Source organism: Sciurus carolinensis, chromosome 8, assembly GCF_902686445.1.
Source record: "Sciurus carolinensis chromosome 8, mSciCar1.2, whole genome shotgun sequence".
NCBI classification, from domain to species: Eukaryota; Metazoa; Chordata; class Mammalia; order Rodentia; family Sciuridae; genus Sciurus; species Sciurus carolinensis.
In genome coordinates this window covers 64760726-64777167 of record NC_062220.1, presented here as the reverse complement: position 1 = coordinate 64777167, position 16442 = coordinate 64760726, and the positions used below count along the sequence as shown (strand labels likewise).

Sequence of the window (16442 nt, the reverse complement as noted above, 5' to 3'; positions counted from 1 at the left end):
GAATCTTTCTATACTTTTTCTTTCACTTCCTCCCTCTTGATTTCTTTACTTCTTTCCATTATCTCTCACTGTTACTTTTTTCTCTTATCATAAAACTTGCCTCTTAACTTTCTTCTCTTGCTTCCTCCCCTTTCCGCTTACTTTTTTTTTTTTTCCCCATGATATAATTGCTCTGGGGAAAAGCTTCATCTACAATAGAAAGGTTAACCACAAGGCCCCCAACTGATAAAAGAAGGTATGAATTGAAGACTTATTATTTCCTTCTTTAATCTGTGTTTCAGATGACAGAAACAAGAACTCACTCATTGGAATTAAATGTCAAGTACATTTGAAACAAGTGAGAAAATATTTCTTCAAGCAGCATGTCGTAGAATTCACCATAGTAGGAGACCAGGATATTATGTGCAGTAGTAGGATTTCAGAGGGGTTATTTTTAACCTATTTGTCATTGTACTTGTTAACGAAGACTAGATCAAATTTTCTAACTCCCTAGTGAAATCAGAAGAGTTCTTTTACCTTCCTCAGTGAGAAGTAATGAGAAAGAATGAACTATAAATGGAGTTTGTCATTTTCAACATTTAAGGCATGTGTTAGCTTCTTAAAAAAAAGAGGCATGACATAGTTGAAGGTGATATTATTCTCATTCTTACAGGGTGAACTTTCCTTGCTGTTTTTCTAAAAAAATATTCCACATTTATAAAGAGAATAGGGTGTTTTTGTGTTTATTTTTTAAAAACTTTTTCTTTCACTTTTTGAAAATGATCACATAAATTGCTTACATGTCATGACCTCTTGATTATAAAACATTGCCTCTTTATTATAAAATATGGTCAAAGGTTGAGTGTGCTGGTTGTTGAGGCCTGAATGGAAGTTACAAGGATCACTGGTGTCTCTGAAGATGTCAGCTATTGTCCAGCTACCACATGACCTGCAAGGTCTCATTTACTTGGGTGAATTCACCAGTTCCTGATGTGGCCTCACTTTGCAAGATGTCAGATTTTGTCTGCACACAGCATGACCTAAATGGCAGAGACAAATTGTCTTTGGATCAAGGAGTTATAAGAAGTTTTTCTAATTTTCCCGGTTTTAAAGAATCTTTATGTATTTAGAACTAATGTTATAAAAAATTTTTAACATTTCTGTACAGAAATTCTGTTGAATAGACAATTCTGGTGAATAGAATGCCTGATTGCTTCTTGCAAGGCTGAATGTAAGCCATTGACCCCTTCAGAGGCAATATATTAGGGGTAGATAATATGATGTCCTCTGTCTTGGGGACAAATGGCATGTATTTCAAATGAGAATTTGATGATAACCGATTGTCAGTGAATTTCCAGGTGATTAACTTGTTTCAGCAGAGTGCCTGACTGAAGGCTGAATGATTTCACTCTGATCCAAAATGAGGAGTGAGTCATGTCATTCGACTACTCTTGAGAAAATAATATTTCGATTACTTATTTATTGTTATCAGGATGATGTCACCAACCATTCATAAATCTCCAGTTGTGTAGAGGAGTCCAATTCTCTCATTAATCCTGTTCTTCTTTCCTGTGTCCTGAAAGCACTTCTGAATCATTGCAGTATGTGGGGACCTTGGTCTCCAGGCATATTTCACTCCAGGTTTCCGTGTGCCTACTCACTGGACAGTTGAGTGTATTTTCTTGGTAATAGTTTTTAAATCAGGATAAAAGGCATAATTATACCTTTAGAAGTATACTCTCTACTGTTCAAATGTATATCATGTATAATTCTTTGTCCCAAAACAAAAACAGCCACCTAAATTTAAGAGAGAGAGAGAGAGAGAGAGAGAGAGAGAGAGAGAGAGAGAGAGAGAGAGAAAGGAGAACTAATACAAAACTAACAAGCTTGAAGACTGGCAAGGAGCTTGTTACAGTGAAAAACAAGATCCTGGTTCAAAGCGTTTCTTTTTCTTTTATGTTTATGGTTTGACCCTGTTTTCGTTGGTCAACAAGTACCAATCTTTATGTTTACTGATTCTTTTATGTTAGTAACAAAGAGAGAGAAAATGATGTACACATAAAATACATTTTGATAAATTACTTAAGGATGTATATAGCCAAAAGGAGTGTTGAAGTTGATTCTTCTGTACTTCAGTCCAGTGATTCACACAATGTTTTCTTATGAAATGTTTCTCTTATTTTTGTAGTTTCATTACTAAAACAAAATCCTTTTATCCTGTAAGTGAAAAAACAATTTTTAAGAACAGTCATTGTAGATTTTCAAAATAAACTTTGACAGTAAAAATTGCAAGCATTCTTTGAAATTCACATTACTTTTACAGAACTGGAATTTTTTTCTCATACTGGCTGCATTACAGTAGAGTGAGAAGAATATTAGGCTAGGAGTCGGGTTCCTTGTTTTATCATTTTAATAATGAGGGGGTAATGAGATGCAGTGATAGAGCAGGTCCTCTCTAACTTGATGATCTGTGACCTCAAGTAATAAGGCTCATGTGGAACCCAAGCATGTGATAAATAGGTTCAGAGAGGGTTTAATAAATTCATACTTTGCATGGTCCTTGAAGATTGCAAGCATTTCCCTTGAAATGTCTTTTAATCATATTGTTCATGATAGAATATATTTTGATGTGGGCGATTCCTATGATGTGCCTGAGTGTTTGTTAGATTCTTATGATCTGTTTTTGCATATGGAGAAACAGAAAAAAAAAAGAGAAAAGGTTAGAGAAACATTCAGCGTTTTACTATTAAATAGAGAAATGATTCATTTCTAATCCTTAGCCTGGGAAGTCACATTCTTTCTTAAACTGAAAAACAAAAGTCTGTTTATCTGGGATTCTTTAAAACTTTCTTCTTTCCACATATCACTGAAGAATATGTTTCCTAACTTTATAAAGCCCATGATTTTTCTCAGAATAAGTTATTTAAAAGAAACTTGGCTCTGAGGCCATTGATATATATATATTTTTTTTTCCTTTTTGGTACAGGGGATTGAACCCAGGGGTGCTTTACCACTGAGCTACATTTCCAGTCATTTTTTTTTTTCGTTTTGAAACAGGGTCTTGCTAAGTTGCTGAGGCCAAACCTCAAAGTTGGCAGTCCTCCTACCTCAGCCTCTCATCATTGATTTAAATGTCACAATGAAAAATAAATAAATAAATAAATGTCACAATGAGCAAAAATTTTTTTTTCCCTCTCTGAGCCTAAAGAAAATTGGTCTACTCATTATCCAGAAAATTGAACCCTAGTTCTCAGGAACTTGTGGAACTTTTCCATAAAGGAAGAATAATATTTCATACTTTCAGGAATTTTCACAGAGGGCACCCTTTGTTGTTAAATACCTTACTCCTCTCAACCATGCTAAATCATAGACCTAGAGGCCTGAGAAAGTGAGGAAGACAGGGCAGAAGAGCATTTAGCACTTAAGTATTGTTTGAAGTTCTGCAATGAGCCAGGGATTGTGGTTCTTGGAATTTGCATGTTTATATCTGAAGGTTTTAAAAACACACCTCATTTTCCACATGGATCACTCCCCTCTTCTGAAAAGCCATGACTATCAGTTTTACTTTGAACTATCTCATCTGTACTCCATCAAGATCATTGTGCTCATCATGAAATTTGATTTATCTTGCCCTTTATTATAATGGTATTCATGGGTTTGGAAGTAAAATGCTTAATTTATATATTTTATTTTATTTTATGGGTATTGGGGAGAAGTCAGGGGCATTCAACCACTGAGCCACATCCCCAGCCCTATTTTGTATTTTATTTTTGTATTTTATTTAGAGACAAGGCCTCACTGAATTGCTTAGCACCTTGCTGTTGCTGAGGCTAGCTTTGAACTCACCATCCTCTTGTCTCAGCCTCCTGAGCTGTTGGATTACAGGCATGTGTCACTGCACCGGGAAAAATGCTCGATTTTGATGATACAAAACTAGGAATATCATAGTATAGATGCACTATCAGAAAATTCACTTTGAGGGGCAATACTAATAATGGTGCTGCCCACCATTCATAAATCTCCAGTTGAGCAAAGGAATCCAATTTTTCTCATTAATCCTCTTCCTATTTCCTGTGTCCTGAAAGTCCTTCTGAGTCACTGAAGATGTAGGGATCTTGGTCCCCAGGTATATTTCACTCCAGTTCCCTCTGTGCCTACTGTTTGGGGAGTGGAATAGAAATGAACCCCATTGCCAATAATCATGGAAAAGTAAGAGGAGATAGACAGACTTGGAAGGATTCACACTGAAGGGTCATGATGATAGGCTGAACTTTCCAGAGACCAGACTAAGGTAGCTGGTTATTCCTCCGGGATCCATTCCTGGACCTCTTCTCTTCTTTATATACCCTCTCCTCTCCCCTCACCCCTAAAAATATGCACTCCCATGATTTCAACCAGATCTTAAACTGTCATGTCAGCTCATGAAGCTTTAAAGTTTAGCTAGTCATCTCCAATTGTCAGCATAACCAGAGAATGGACAGTTTCCAAGTCCTGTAAATCTCTAGAGTTGTGCAGTCCAATATGGTGAGCATTAGTCACATATGATTATTGAACACTTGAAATATAGCTATCTTGAATTGAGATATGCTGTAAGTATAAAATGCACCCTATAATTTGAAGGCATAGTGTGAAAATAGAATATGTCATTAATAATTTTATATTAATTACATGTGAAAGTGTAACAAATATACTGGGCTAAATGAAACATTAATCTATTTTTTAAAAATTTTTAGTGTGGCCATTAGAAAGTTGAAAATTATGTATGTGACTCATATTTTTTTACAGAGCACTGATACTCTATAGTGGGTCTATTTTCCCTCCATCCCCACCTTATTTCATCAATAGCTCTCAGTCTTTTATACCTCTAAACCATCATTTGCTGGAGCCATTTTTGTAAAAGGTGGATTTGCATCATGACTTTCTAAACAGAACAACGGGAGTTTGAACCCAGTGTTATAATTTATTAGCTGTGTAACTTCAGACAATACCATATCTAAATCTCAGTTTAGCACCTTCTAAATGGGGATATAAAATATTTAAGGACAGTTTTATATGAATTAATGGAGGTATTGCTTGTGGAGCTCCTAATACAGTACCTATCACTTGGTTAATGGTGCACAAAGCCCTTCATTTTCTAGATCCATCCTTTGTCATCCTTCTACATGTACCAGCCTGGTTCCAGCCACACTGACCCCCTGACCTCACAATTCATTTTGTTTCTCATAATTTCTGTATAATCTGTCCCCTGTTGCTCAACCTTTCATCGTCGCTTAAGTAACTTGTATTTTCTATTCGGACCCAGTACCGGCAGCTTTGGAAGTCTTCCCTTACTTTTGTGGTCTGGAAGAGGTACCACCACAGCCTCTGAATATTCCCGTTAAAAGGAGGCAGAAATAATGGAAAATGTCATGAGTGTCAGCATTAGCAAGCCCCGAGTCCCAATTGCAATTTTTCAGCCTCACAGCTGTGTAACTTTGAGCAAATTCTTCTCCTCTCTGTAGCCCAATTTTCTTATTAGTAAAATAAGGAGAATGACACCTTCTCTCTTCTTAGAAGTCAGAAGGTTTGAAAGGACTTTAGAACATGATAGAATGCAACAAATAGCTAGCATCATATGGACAGCCTTTATTGTAACTATTTGTTTACCTCTCTGATTTTCCATCTGGAATGTGAACCGCTGGAAGAAAATGACAATATTATGTTGGTCTTTGTACCACTAAAACTTAGTACAGTGCTTGTAAGTGCTTAACATAAACCTGTTAAGTACAAGAATAAATTAATAAATGATGAATGAATAAATAACACCACTGACAGCTAAGAGAGGGTTGGATTTGACCACCTAGAGGGATGGGCATTCAGGGTAAATTAAAATAAATTATGTTGACAAACCCAGTCAAACTGGGAGAAAGGACATTTAAAAGACTTTGGCAGGAGCCTGACATGTTTGTCCCCTCAATCCTTGGTGAAGCCATTGTTCCTCCAAGTAGCAGTGTAATTGTAAATCTTTACGATTTGATCAATAAAGTACCAAAGCCTTTTTAAATTTTTAAGTTTTAGAGATATAAAAGAGCACAAAGAAGAAGTAAAAGTCTAGAGGAGTTGGTGAAAAGAAGAACTATATCTGTTTGGTTTTCTCTTGCATTTTTTTTTAAACCCCTGCTATTCCACAAAGTATAAGTTTCTCCAAACACATCCATGGTCTATTAACTGATTCTCTAATTCCTGGCTGTAGGCCATCTACATCAGTACCACCTTTAAACAATATAAGTTATCAATGTTCTATTATCAATGTTCTACCTGGATCCTATTTAATCAAGACTATTGGAGGAGGAGGCCTATAATGCATATTTTACATGGATATTATTTTTATGATATGGTTGACTTGGGACTGTGGATGAATAGATATAGATAGAAGATTGCTATAGAAATTTAAATAGCAGGCCTCAGATTTCATATTAACAGGAATACTTTGAGGTAAACTGTCCCTGGAAGCTGATATCTGATAACCATTATGAGGTTTGAACATTGTTTTAATTTTCTCTATTAAAGTTGATGTTTCTCTTAATCAATTTCACAATGACTGGAGATCAAATAATCCTCACTATCATTAATGTCAGATTCCTACTATAATTTTTGTTCTAAATCTCTGTACTTTTATCATGACCACAATTAATTTAAAGAATTAGAAAACTAGTAGTAAGAAGTTCAGGTGATGTAGCTAAATGGTAGAGCACTTGCTCGCACAGCATGAAGCTCTGAGTTTAATTTCCAATACATATAAAAAATTTCATAATATAGATTCTCTGGGAGGGAGCGATCAAATATACCATTTCTGGAACAAATGCTGGAGCAAATGAAAATGGTGGATATCCATGAGAAATTAATAGTACTACTACTAGCAGTAGTCACTGACACTTCATCCTTACTATATACCAAGCACTGTTCTAAGTTCCTTAGACCTAGGGCCTTAATAATATTTCTGTTTATGAAGTTGTCCTATATTCATTTATTCATTCAATAATATTTATGGAATGTAACATTCCATAAATGAAGATTCCATAAAGGAAGAACAAGAGACAGGTCTGTTGCCCTTTCAAAGTTACTACTATGTCTCTTCTAACATCAAGGACTTTATTAGACCTTGCTTCACAATAATCAAGAGAAGATTCCTATCTCCTACTAATATTTGTGATGCTATGAGATACATTTTAAGTTCCATATCAGACATTATTTTCCGTTCCTTCTGAAGAAATCAAACACACTTGCTATCATTGATCTTCCTGTGTGGGAACATATTTGAAAAGATCAGAATAATACTCATCATTTACTTCATATGGTAAAATATACAGGAAGTACTTACATTTATTTGCCAAGTTTGTACTTATTGTGCTTCTGCCTCTTGGCTTTCTGGAATACCTTCTCTTTTAACACAATTGACATCCTACTTGGATGGGAGTTCCTACTCCCTCTCTCTGAAATTAGCTAAGAGCTGCAAGGAATAATACCGCAATCTCTGTCCTAAGCAAAGGGCACAGTGCCCTTTCTACAGAGTTTGGCATCTGGAATGTGAAAGTCTTTGCAAATATTCTTTCTACATAAAATACAGCTCTCATGTGACTTGAGGATCAAACAGGGGGAACATAGATCTTTCTACATGTTAGGTGTGTAATGACTGTAGGTGAACTGCCACAATACAGAACGTGAACACTACCACAAATATACAAAGTCAAATTCAGACTATGCATACCTTCAGTTTCTACTAGGTAGACATGAATAATTTTATTTATGAGATCCTACCCTAAGTTTTTAACACTTTATTTTGTAGTAATAACGCAGCTAACTAAATTATTTGCAAGGTTGATATACTAACTTGGTATCCAAAATCTGCTTGAATTAGAATTTTTGTATTCTTCACAATAATATGCACAGTAATGTAAGGACTGAATATAACATCAGATTCCATTACTTTTAGCATAGTGGCTGGTATACACGACAATTTGAGAGTAGTTAAAACACTTACACCGACCATGTGCAAAAGAAAAATGTTTGAAATTTGTAAAATGTCTTTTGCTTTCAGAGATCTAGATTTTTAGTTCATTACATAAGTGGATGTTAACTTGCTTATTTTTAATATTTGCAACCTCTTTGTGTGTGTGGTTACCAGGGATTGAACTCAGTGACCCTTTATCACAGAGCTACAAGCCCAGCCCTTTTTATTTTTTTATTCTGGGATAGGGTCTCCCTAAGTTGCCCAGGTTGACTTTGAACTTGCAATCCACCTATCTCAGCCTCCCAAGTAGCTTGAATTATAGGTATGCACCGCCATGACCAGCTGCAAACTTTCTTGTACTGGGTATAATATGTGTACTATGTAATTACTGATAATGCCATCTTCCGTTCCTATGTGCCTACTACAGATTGGTTCTGTACTCTGTATTTTATATGTACCTTTATGTAATCCTCACTCTAACTCTATGACATTTAAGTTAGCATTTTAATACTCATTTACAGGTGAGCAAAGTGAAACTTTGGGAGATGTAGGTAACTTCTCACCACTGCAAGTAACTGAAAGGATTGGGATTTATTTTCAAGTCTTTCAGTTTCAGGTCTTCTGAACTTTGTCATAATACCAAACACCTTACCTTCTGTGAAATGAATATTTCAGCTGAATAACATTAACTATTATAGCTTTTCTTACCTAAGCTATATACCACATTGTGCCCCTTAGTTCTCAGACTGGAATGCATTCTGTGTTCCTGCAGGGTTGAATGTAACAACTGTGAAACTGGAGAACAGTGTGGTGCAATTATGCATGGCAATGCTGTTACCTTCTGTGAGCCATATGGTCCACGAGAATTGGTAAGTATGTGCTATTTATGTACATTATTCCATTTTAGTATTTTCTGAGCTTTTTGCCAACAAAAGGCTCTCTTAGGCTCTTGTAATTCAGATGAAAATTTGAAGTATTATTTATATTATGAATTCTGTTACACATATCTCTAAATCGGCAGGGGTGATTTTATGGTCTATTTTTCAAATGTAAAAAATAAAGAATTCTATAATAAAATGGGCAACATCAATGGGTCTCATTAAACATAGTACATCACTATGGTTAGATGGCCTTTAAAAATAAAAATTTAGCAATATATATTATATATGTACCTGCATATGTAATATATATAATTTCTAAATTACATATGACTTTCTAAGTTCTTGTATAAAGTCTTGCTCTTAAAATTTCCTGATCTTCTATTTGTAAGTCAAAATGTTGACTCTTCAAATTTATCACATTATTTTTAAACTTTGGTTCCTAAACAGGGAAGAACTTTGATGGATAATTTTCTAAGTGAAAGAGTACTTTGAATAAATCAGAATTTTAAAAATTTTTTAAAATTTTTAAAAATTTTTTAAAATTCTGATTTATGACAAATTACTTAGGGCTAAGTTACTTTTCTTTAACTTAGACTGATTAGCCGTTGCTTGTCAAAGATAAGTTCCTGAACCATATGTAAAATGAAGCATGAGCATTTTAAATTAAAAGCAGTGAAACCTCTAGCCATCAGCATGTGGCTAATAAGCCTCTGGTTACTTGGTCCATCTTTCTGACATGAAGACTACATTCATCCTGAAAAAGGATATAAAAGCAGTGATATGACAGGGCTCAATCACTTTACCTTAATACTCTTATGACATCTTTTCTGCTTTGCTTTTCTGCTTTTCAATTTAAACCTCAGTGCTAGTTCTTTTGTTTTCTCCCATGTCTTCCTTTTCTTGGGGTTTTGAATAACCAGGTGTATTTTTCACCTGAGTCCCACATTGTGTTTCACAACCATTGATTTTTAAAGTGGCCAAAAGGCTGGCGTCCATGACAAAGAGGGTGGGGAAAAAACTAATAGGCAATTAAAAGTTGATTTAGTTATCAACATGTGAAAGCCAATTAATTTTTGCAACATGGTTCATATTTTATGCTGCTTGGATACCCCTTTCATGGCAATAGATACATTTAATTTATTAAAGATACAAGCTTCAGAGCATTGATGAATTGAAAAGTTTGTAGTTGAAATTAGAACACAAACAGAATTAATTGGATGTAAATTAAAATAATAGGTGCTCATAATTCAAGACTCACAGGTGTTCTATAATATTCTTACAGACACATGTGATGACTCTGATAGTGAAATTCTTCCTGAAAAAAATGAATTTTCTAGTACATTTTAAATAATGTTCCATGACTGAATTAATTATCTATAAACCTTAAAATAAAATTAAAGTTTTATTATAGTTAATTGAGCTTAGAGTAATTGCCTGTTTTAGAAGGTGCCCCATTCAGTAACGTTTCTAGAAATCTTGGCAAATTCTTTTTGTTTCTACTGGCTAATAGGAAATTAAAGTATCTAATAGTATAATGCCAGAATTTCATATTTCCATAGTATAAGAGCTGAAATATCTAGTTTATTTGATCCCACGTGTATTTAATGCTGGTTGTTTCATTATATCCCAGCTTATTTAGCATTAGTATCCCAGTATCCGAGTAGGCTAGTTTTGAATTACATTATATAATTAATGTTTCCCAGTAGGCTAGTTTTAAATTATATTATATAATTAATATAAGATTAGCTTTCAACTAAAAAAGAAAATATTAAAAATAATTATAATTATCTTCATCTAAGAAATTAGAAAGAACATGTAATTTTGTATTTCCATCATATGTAAGATGAATTTACTACAATTTCAAAGGGAATAGGATGAAAACAGATTGAGAAGGATGAGATGACATCCATATTTTACACTCGCGGCTTCTAGTTTTCAATAATTTTGATAATGTATTGATACCCCAGAAGTAAAAATATATATTTGCATCCAAGTTGTATTTATGTAAAGCAGATAAATCAAATGAAAAGTGAGAAATTCGGTCATCAATTTACCTAATGTTTACTAAAATTAAAAATCTGCGTGGTACTTTAAGTCTGAATCCAATCAAAAAGTTGTTCACAAAGACTGATGAAAGATACCAGCTCCCAAACATCACTTTTTAAACAGCATACTTTCTTATTTTTCATGTATTTAATTCTTATTGATATTGTAAAACAACTATAGACCAAGAACCATGGTTGACTAAGTCTTTATCTTTTTAAAAATGCCAACAAACAGCATCTCTGTTGTTGGAGGTCTAGGCCAGGAGTCTGGTTCCAGGAGGTCTCAACAGAGCAGGTCTGGTCACTTGCCCCCAGGAAATATCCATATAGCAAAAAGAGTGGTAGTGAAATAAAAAAGATATTTTTTAGTGTGGCCAACGCCAGGAAGGACAGAGGCCTAGTGACTTAAGAGTTGCCTTTCAAGGTGGTGACAGTTGCTCCAGGATTATACAGGGAGGAATCAGGGTGTGGGGTAAGAAGTATGCATGGTCAGTGGTCTTGGTCCACTAGGGATCTGGTTGATCTTAGGTCTGGTCATGTGGAATCCTGTCAGCATCAGGGGAGTCATTACTGTTTGCGGAGGTGGTAGCAGTTTTGGTTCCCATCATGACATATTTGCCTGCAGAACTTGCCATTCCCGGAACTTGAGATAAATCGGGGAGAAGAAATAAGTCTAAGAAAGAACAGATCCGAGGAGCAAAAAGGAATGATTTAGGACAATGACTGGGTCCTCCTTCAGAAGGGCAAAAAGGAGGAGGGAATGAAGGACAATTTCGGAGAAGCCCCCCTGACATCAAATTTAAATATAGAGCCATTTCATGTCAATAAAAGCCAAAGTCAGGCAGAGATGGTAGCTGTTATTTTGGGGGCATTACAGGAGCTTGTGTTTCTAGGACTACTGTACTATAGATTCCTCTATTATTGAACTATAACCCCAGTCCCATCCTTCATTTTTGAAAAATAAATTATTTGCTAAATTATTCTCACATATTTGGAAATGCATGAGTTTGGGCTAAAAAATTTCATGGAAGAAGTACAGAATGAACAGCCTGGGTCTACAGTGAGTTCTTCAGATTCATTTAGTCATCATACTAATTTTCTACAGTTTGAAGTCTATTTGATGATTTGATAACCGTGAGATTTGATAGGATAAAAGTTCTCCATTGATCATTCATAATTGCTATATTATTTATCAAAAGCTTTCTAAAAAGCCCTTTTGTTTTCAGAATGTTGGGCAAAAAGACTTAATATCATTATGAACTAAAATTACATATTTCAACTCAAGATTAATAAACAGTTTCAATACCCAAATGCAAGTACAGATGAATAGATTTTATAGGCAGTGCTTTCTTGTTATTTCTTTCTCTTCATCTTTCCTATTTTTTCTTATAGCTGACAATTTTACTAATAAAGTGATTAGGTAAAGGTTAAAAATGAGAATCAACCATTGCACCAGACCTCAGCATCCCTGAAGAAAAAATGCAGAATCAATGACTAATCAAAGCCTAGGGTCACTCTCAGTTAACCCATGTAATTTGAAATTTGGCAGTATTTCATGCAACTTGCTGTTCAATAGCAGAGGTCACCAATGTGGAACTTGATCATGCAGGTGACACAAGCAGCATTTATTACACCACCAGGGTAAGAATTGAAGACTCTAGTATATTTAATGCACTAGCCATAGCAATAACCATGGTGTTTTCAATTTATATAATTCCATTATGTCAAAGAACCTATTTCAGAAGTGTTTAATCATTCATCTGGGAATCTATTCAGTCGCATAAAATCGTTCAATTTATTTGAAATTAAAAGAAAATCTCTGTATTGGTATTGTGCCTCTTTGAATTTTAAGATCAAATTATCTAAGTAGAAACCCTGAGGACAGATAGTTCAACTTTCTCTAAAAGCTCCAGCAGGAAAACATTACTTTTTAAATAATTTTATTGTACTTTTTTTATTGGTGGGTGAAGAAACAGAGGTATGGGCCTGGTGGGAAGATTAAAACTAAAGAGAAAATTTTCTCTGTCACCCTGACACCTGTGATTTTTGCTGTATTTAAAATAAATTAGTAGCTAATAATAATAATGCTTTTAGCACAATAACATAGGATGTATCTCTCTTGCCCTCTCCTCCATTACCTTTCTTTCTGCTTAATTGAATCTTAAAGCCACCTGTTTAAAGCACACGTCCAGTCATCTTTGCGGATTGGGTGGTATCTTTCAATATTCACATCTCAACCGGGTCCTGGTAGAGCAAGAGGCTCACTCACTCACTCATGGGTTGTACAGTGCTTGACTCTTCCACATTCCTGGGCTGTGTCACAGAGGGCTAACAAGGTGCAGGGATACGTCTAGAGATGTTAAAACACAAGACAAGCCAAAGAAGGACAGCCTGTTTGCCACTGCCACCATGGAAACAGTTAAACATTGTCTGTTCTTGAGTCACAGGCAACAACCCATACTGTAGCATACAGCACTTGGGAACCCAATAGAATGAGAACCTTCATTTGCATCTCATTTCAGCTGATCCTCTGCTCTGAGGAATAAATATATACAAATGTAAAGTTAAAATGATGAGCCCTCTTTTAGAAGAGGGAAAACTGTTCAAGCAAAATTTTTTGTTGTTGTTCTCTTTAGTTATACATGACATAGAATGTATTTTGGCATATTGTACATACACAGAGTATAACTTGTTCTAATTATGATCCCATTTTTATGGTTGTACATGATGCAGAGTTATCCTGGTGGTGTGTTCAAATACAAAGCTAGAAAAGTTTTGTCTGATTAATTCTACTGTCCTTTCTGTTCCCCTCCCCACTCCCTTCTCTTCCTTCCCCTTTGTCTAATCCAATGGACTTCTATTTTTTTCCCTCCCCACCTTTCCTTATTGTGTGTTAGTATCTGCATATCAAAGAAAATTTGGGGGGGGGGATTGGCTTATTTCACTTAGCATGATATTCTCCAGTTCTCCTTTACTGGCAAATGTCATAATTTCATTCTTCTTTCTGGCTGAGTAATATTCTTGTGTATATATACCACTGTTTCTTTATCCATTCATCTATTGAAGGACATCTAGGTTGGTTCTACAATTTAGCTACTGTGAATTGAGCTGCTATGAACATTGATGTGCTGTGTCACTGTAGTATGCTGATTTTAAGTCATATGCCCAGGAGTATTTAAGGGTATATGCCCAGGAGTGAGATAACTGGGTCAAATGGTGGTTCCATTCCAAGTTTTCTGAGAAATCTCCATACAGCTTTCCACAGTGGTTGCACCAATTTGCAGTCCTACTAGCAGTGTATGAGTGTACCTTCTTCCCTTCATCCTTGCCAACATTTATTGTTACTTGTATTCTTTATAATTGCCATTCTGACTGAAGTGAGATAGAATCTCAGTGTAATTTTAATTTGTATTTCTCTAATTAAGCAAGCTTCTTGAAACCAAGAAATGTAGCAGAAATGTGTTGAATGACTATTTCTAGGCCTATAATTCATTTATTTTCTCTCTCTTTTTCTCTTTCTCTCTTTCTCTCACACACAGTTTTATTGAGAAATAATCCATTTCATGATTCATGAACTTTGAGTGTCCAATGCTAGGTTTTTAATTTATTCAACAAGTTACACAACCATTGTCTCAATCAATTATAGAGCGTTGTCAGCATCCAGCCAAGAAATCCTATACTCTTCAGCTGTTGTAGTTCTATTCACTTTTCAAAATAATCTTATTCTACTCATTTGCTCTTACTTTACCTTCCAATTTTTGTTTGGTAGCCTTTTCAATGGCATCCCCTTAGATCCCAGACCTGTAGTAGGATGGGGGCGGTGGTGGGGTGAGTGGAGAGGACTTCATTCAATGCCATCACAAGATTACCTGGTTGATTGCTCTAACGCTCTGATTGATTTCAATAACACTCTGAGAAGTTCACTCTTCATGCCTAAGTCAGGTTTTCACAGTTTGCCCCTCCCAGAGGGACAGAAAATCTGTGTTCAGACATATTGGTGAAAATGAACAAACACCTAGATAAGTACATCCTCTCTCTATGGATTCTTTCCTCCCTCTTCTTCTACCATCCCCAACACCTATCCCTTCTCTATTTTTTTCACAGTATTCAATAGTTTTATTCACGTGGCACCTCTCTCAACTCCTTCTCATTTTCTGTTTTTATTAATATTTATTTATTTTTGAATTTTTTACAGACTGCATTTTGATTCATTGTACACAAATGGGGTACATCTTTTTGTTTCTATGGTTGTGCATGATGTAGATTCATACCATTTGTGTAATCATACATGTACATAGGGTAATGATGTCTGTCTCAGTCCACCATTTTTCATACCCCACCTCTCATTTCCTTCTACATAATCTAAAGTTCCTCCATTCTTCTCTCACTACCCACTCCACACTCCTATTATATATCATCCTCCACTTATCAGGGAAAACATTCAGCCTTTGGTTTTTGGGGATTGGCTTATTTCACTTAGTATGATATTCTCCAATTCCATCCATTTGTTTGCAAATGCCATGATATTATTCTACAGTAACAGCCACATCAATATTTATAGCAGCTCAATTCACAATAGCTAGATTGTGGAACCAACCTAGATGCCCTTCAATAGATGAATTAATAAAGAAACTGTGGTATCTCTTCCTATCTTATCTCATTTTTGTGTATTTCTCTTTCTAGACTACGACAGGCCTAAATACAACTACAGCTTCTGTCCTCCAGTTTTCCATTGGTAAGTGGTTTTAGCACATTTAGCAATTTAACTTGGAAATGTTTGTTTTAATCACAGTGTACAATCAGAATTATAGTGCCAAATCCTTTTGGCTTTACAGAAGAATAAGTCTTATGTTTGCAGTAAATAAAAAGTGAAATTAAATATTTTAAAGGTGTTACATTCTGTTCCATTGCTCTCCAATGCTGAGTGGTATTAAAAATGCTACTGATAATCCAATCTTAAAAGTATTTACATATGGATTTTGAATCTTAGGTTATTTTATTACAATAGAATTATCTTACTAGTTATATTTTTCTCAGATTAAGATTTAAATCTGTTCAGTTGTCTAAGCTCTGACTAACTGGTAGTGAAAGAGATAAATGTTGGTGGCTGAAAAGGAACAAAGTAAGGCTTTATGTTTGACATAATTAATTATGTTTAATTTTGACATAGGTAATGAAAAAAAGGACTGTATCTGGCAATATTTTAAGTGTTTTTATATGAATGAAAGTTCCTACCCAAAGCATTTTGTAGAATAAGATGCCTTTGACTTAAGTGTTTGTAGTTTTGCTGTCTCTTCTCTTCTATCCTATTTTAATTTTCAAAGGGGTGTATGTGTGTGTGTGTGTGTGTTATTGAGATAGATGAGAGATAGGGAGATAGATAGATAGATAGATAGATAGATAGATAGATAGATAGATAGAACTCAGACAAATTTCCAAAGGGAATATTCTAAGGAAAGAAAGACCCTGTCTTCTAGATGGGGACTAGCTTTACAGATCTCCCCCTTTAGCATGAGAATTGCTGGTGTCTGGCAGCCATGCTCATGA

At 35.1% G+C, this 16442-nt stretch overlaps 1 protein-coding gene across 3 annotated transcripts in view; it reads left to right on the top strand.

The window, feature by feature from the left end:
- Positions 1-16442, top strand: part of Reln (reelin) — a 461189-nt gene that overhangs the window by 223726 nt on the left and 221021 nt on the right. For all 3 annotated transcript variants that reach the window (XM_047560479.1, XM_047560477.1, XM_047560476.1), the window contains exons 7-8: positions 8742-8838; positions 15579-15630. In XM_047560479.1, coding sequence (XP_047416435.1) covers positions 8742-8838; positions 15579-15630 — 149 coding nt within the window. The remainder of the gene's footprint in view (positions 1-8741; positions 8839-15578; positions 15631-16442) is intronic.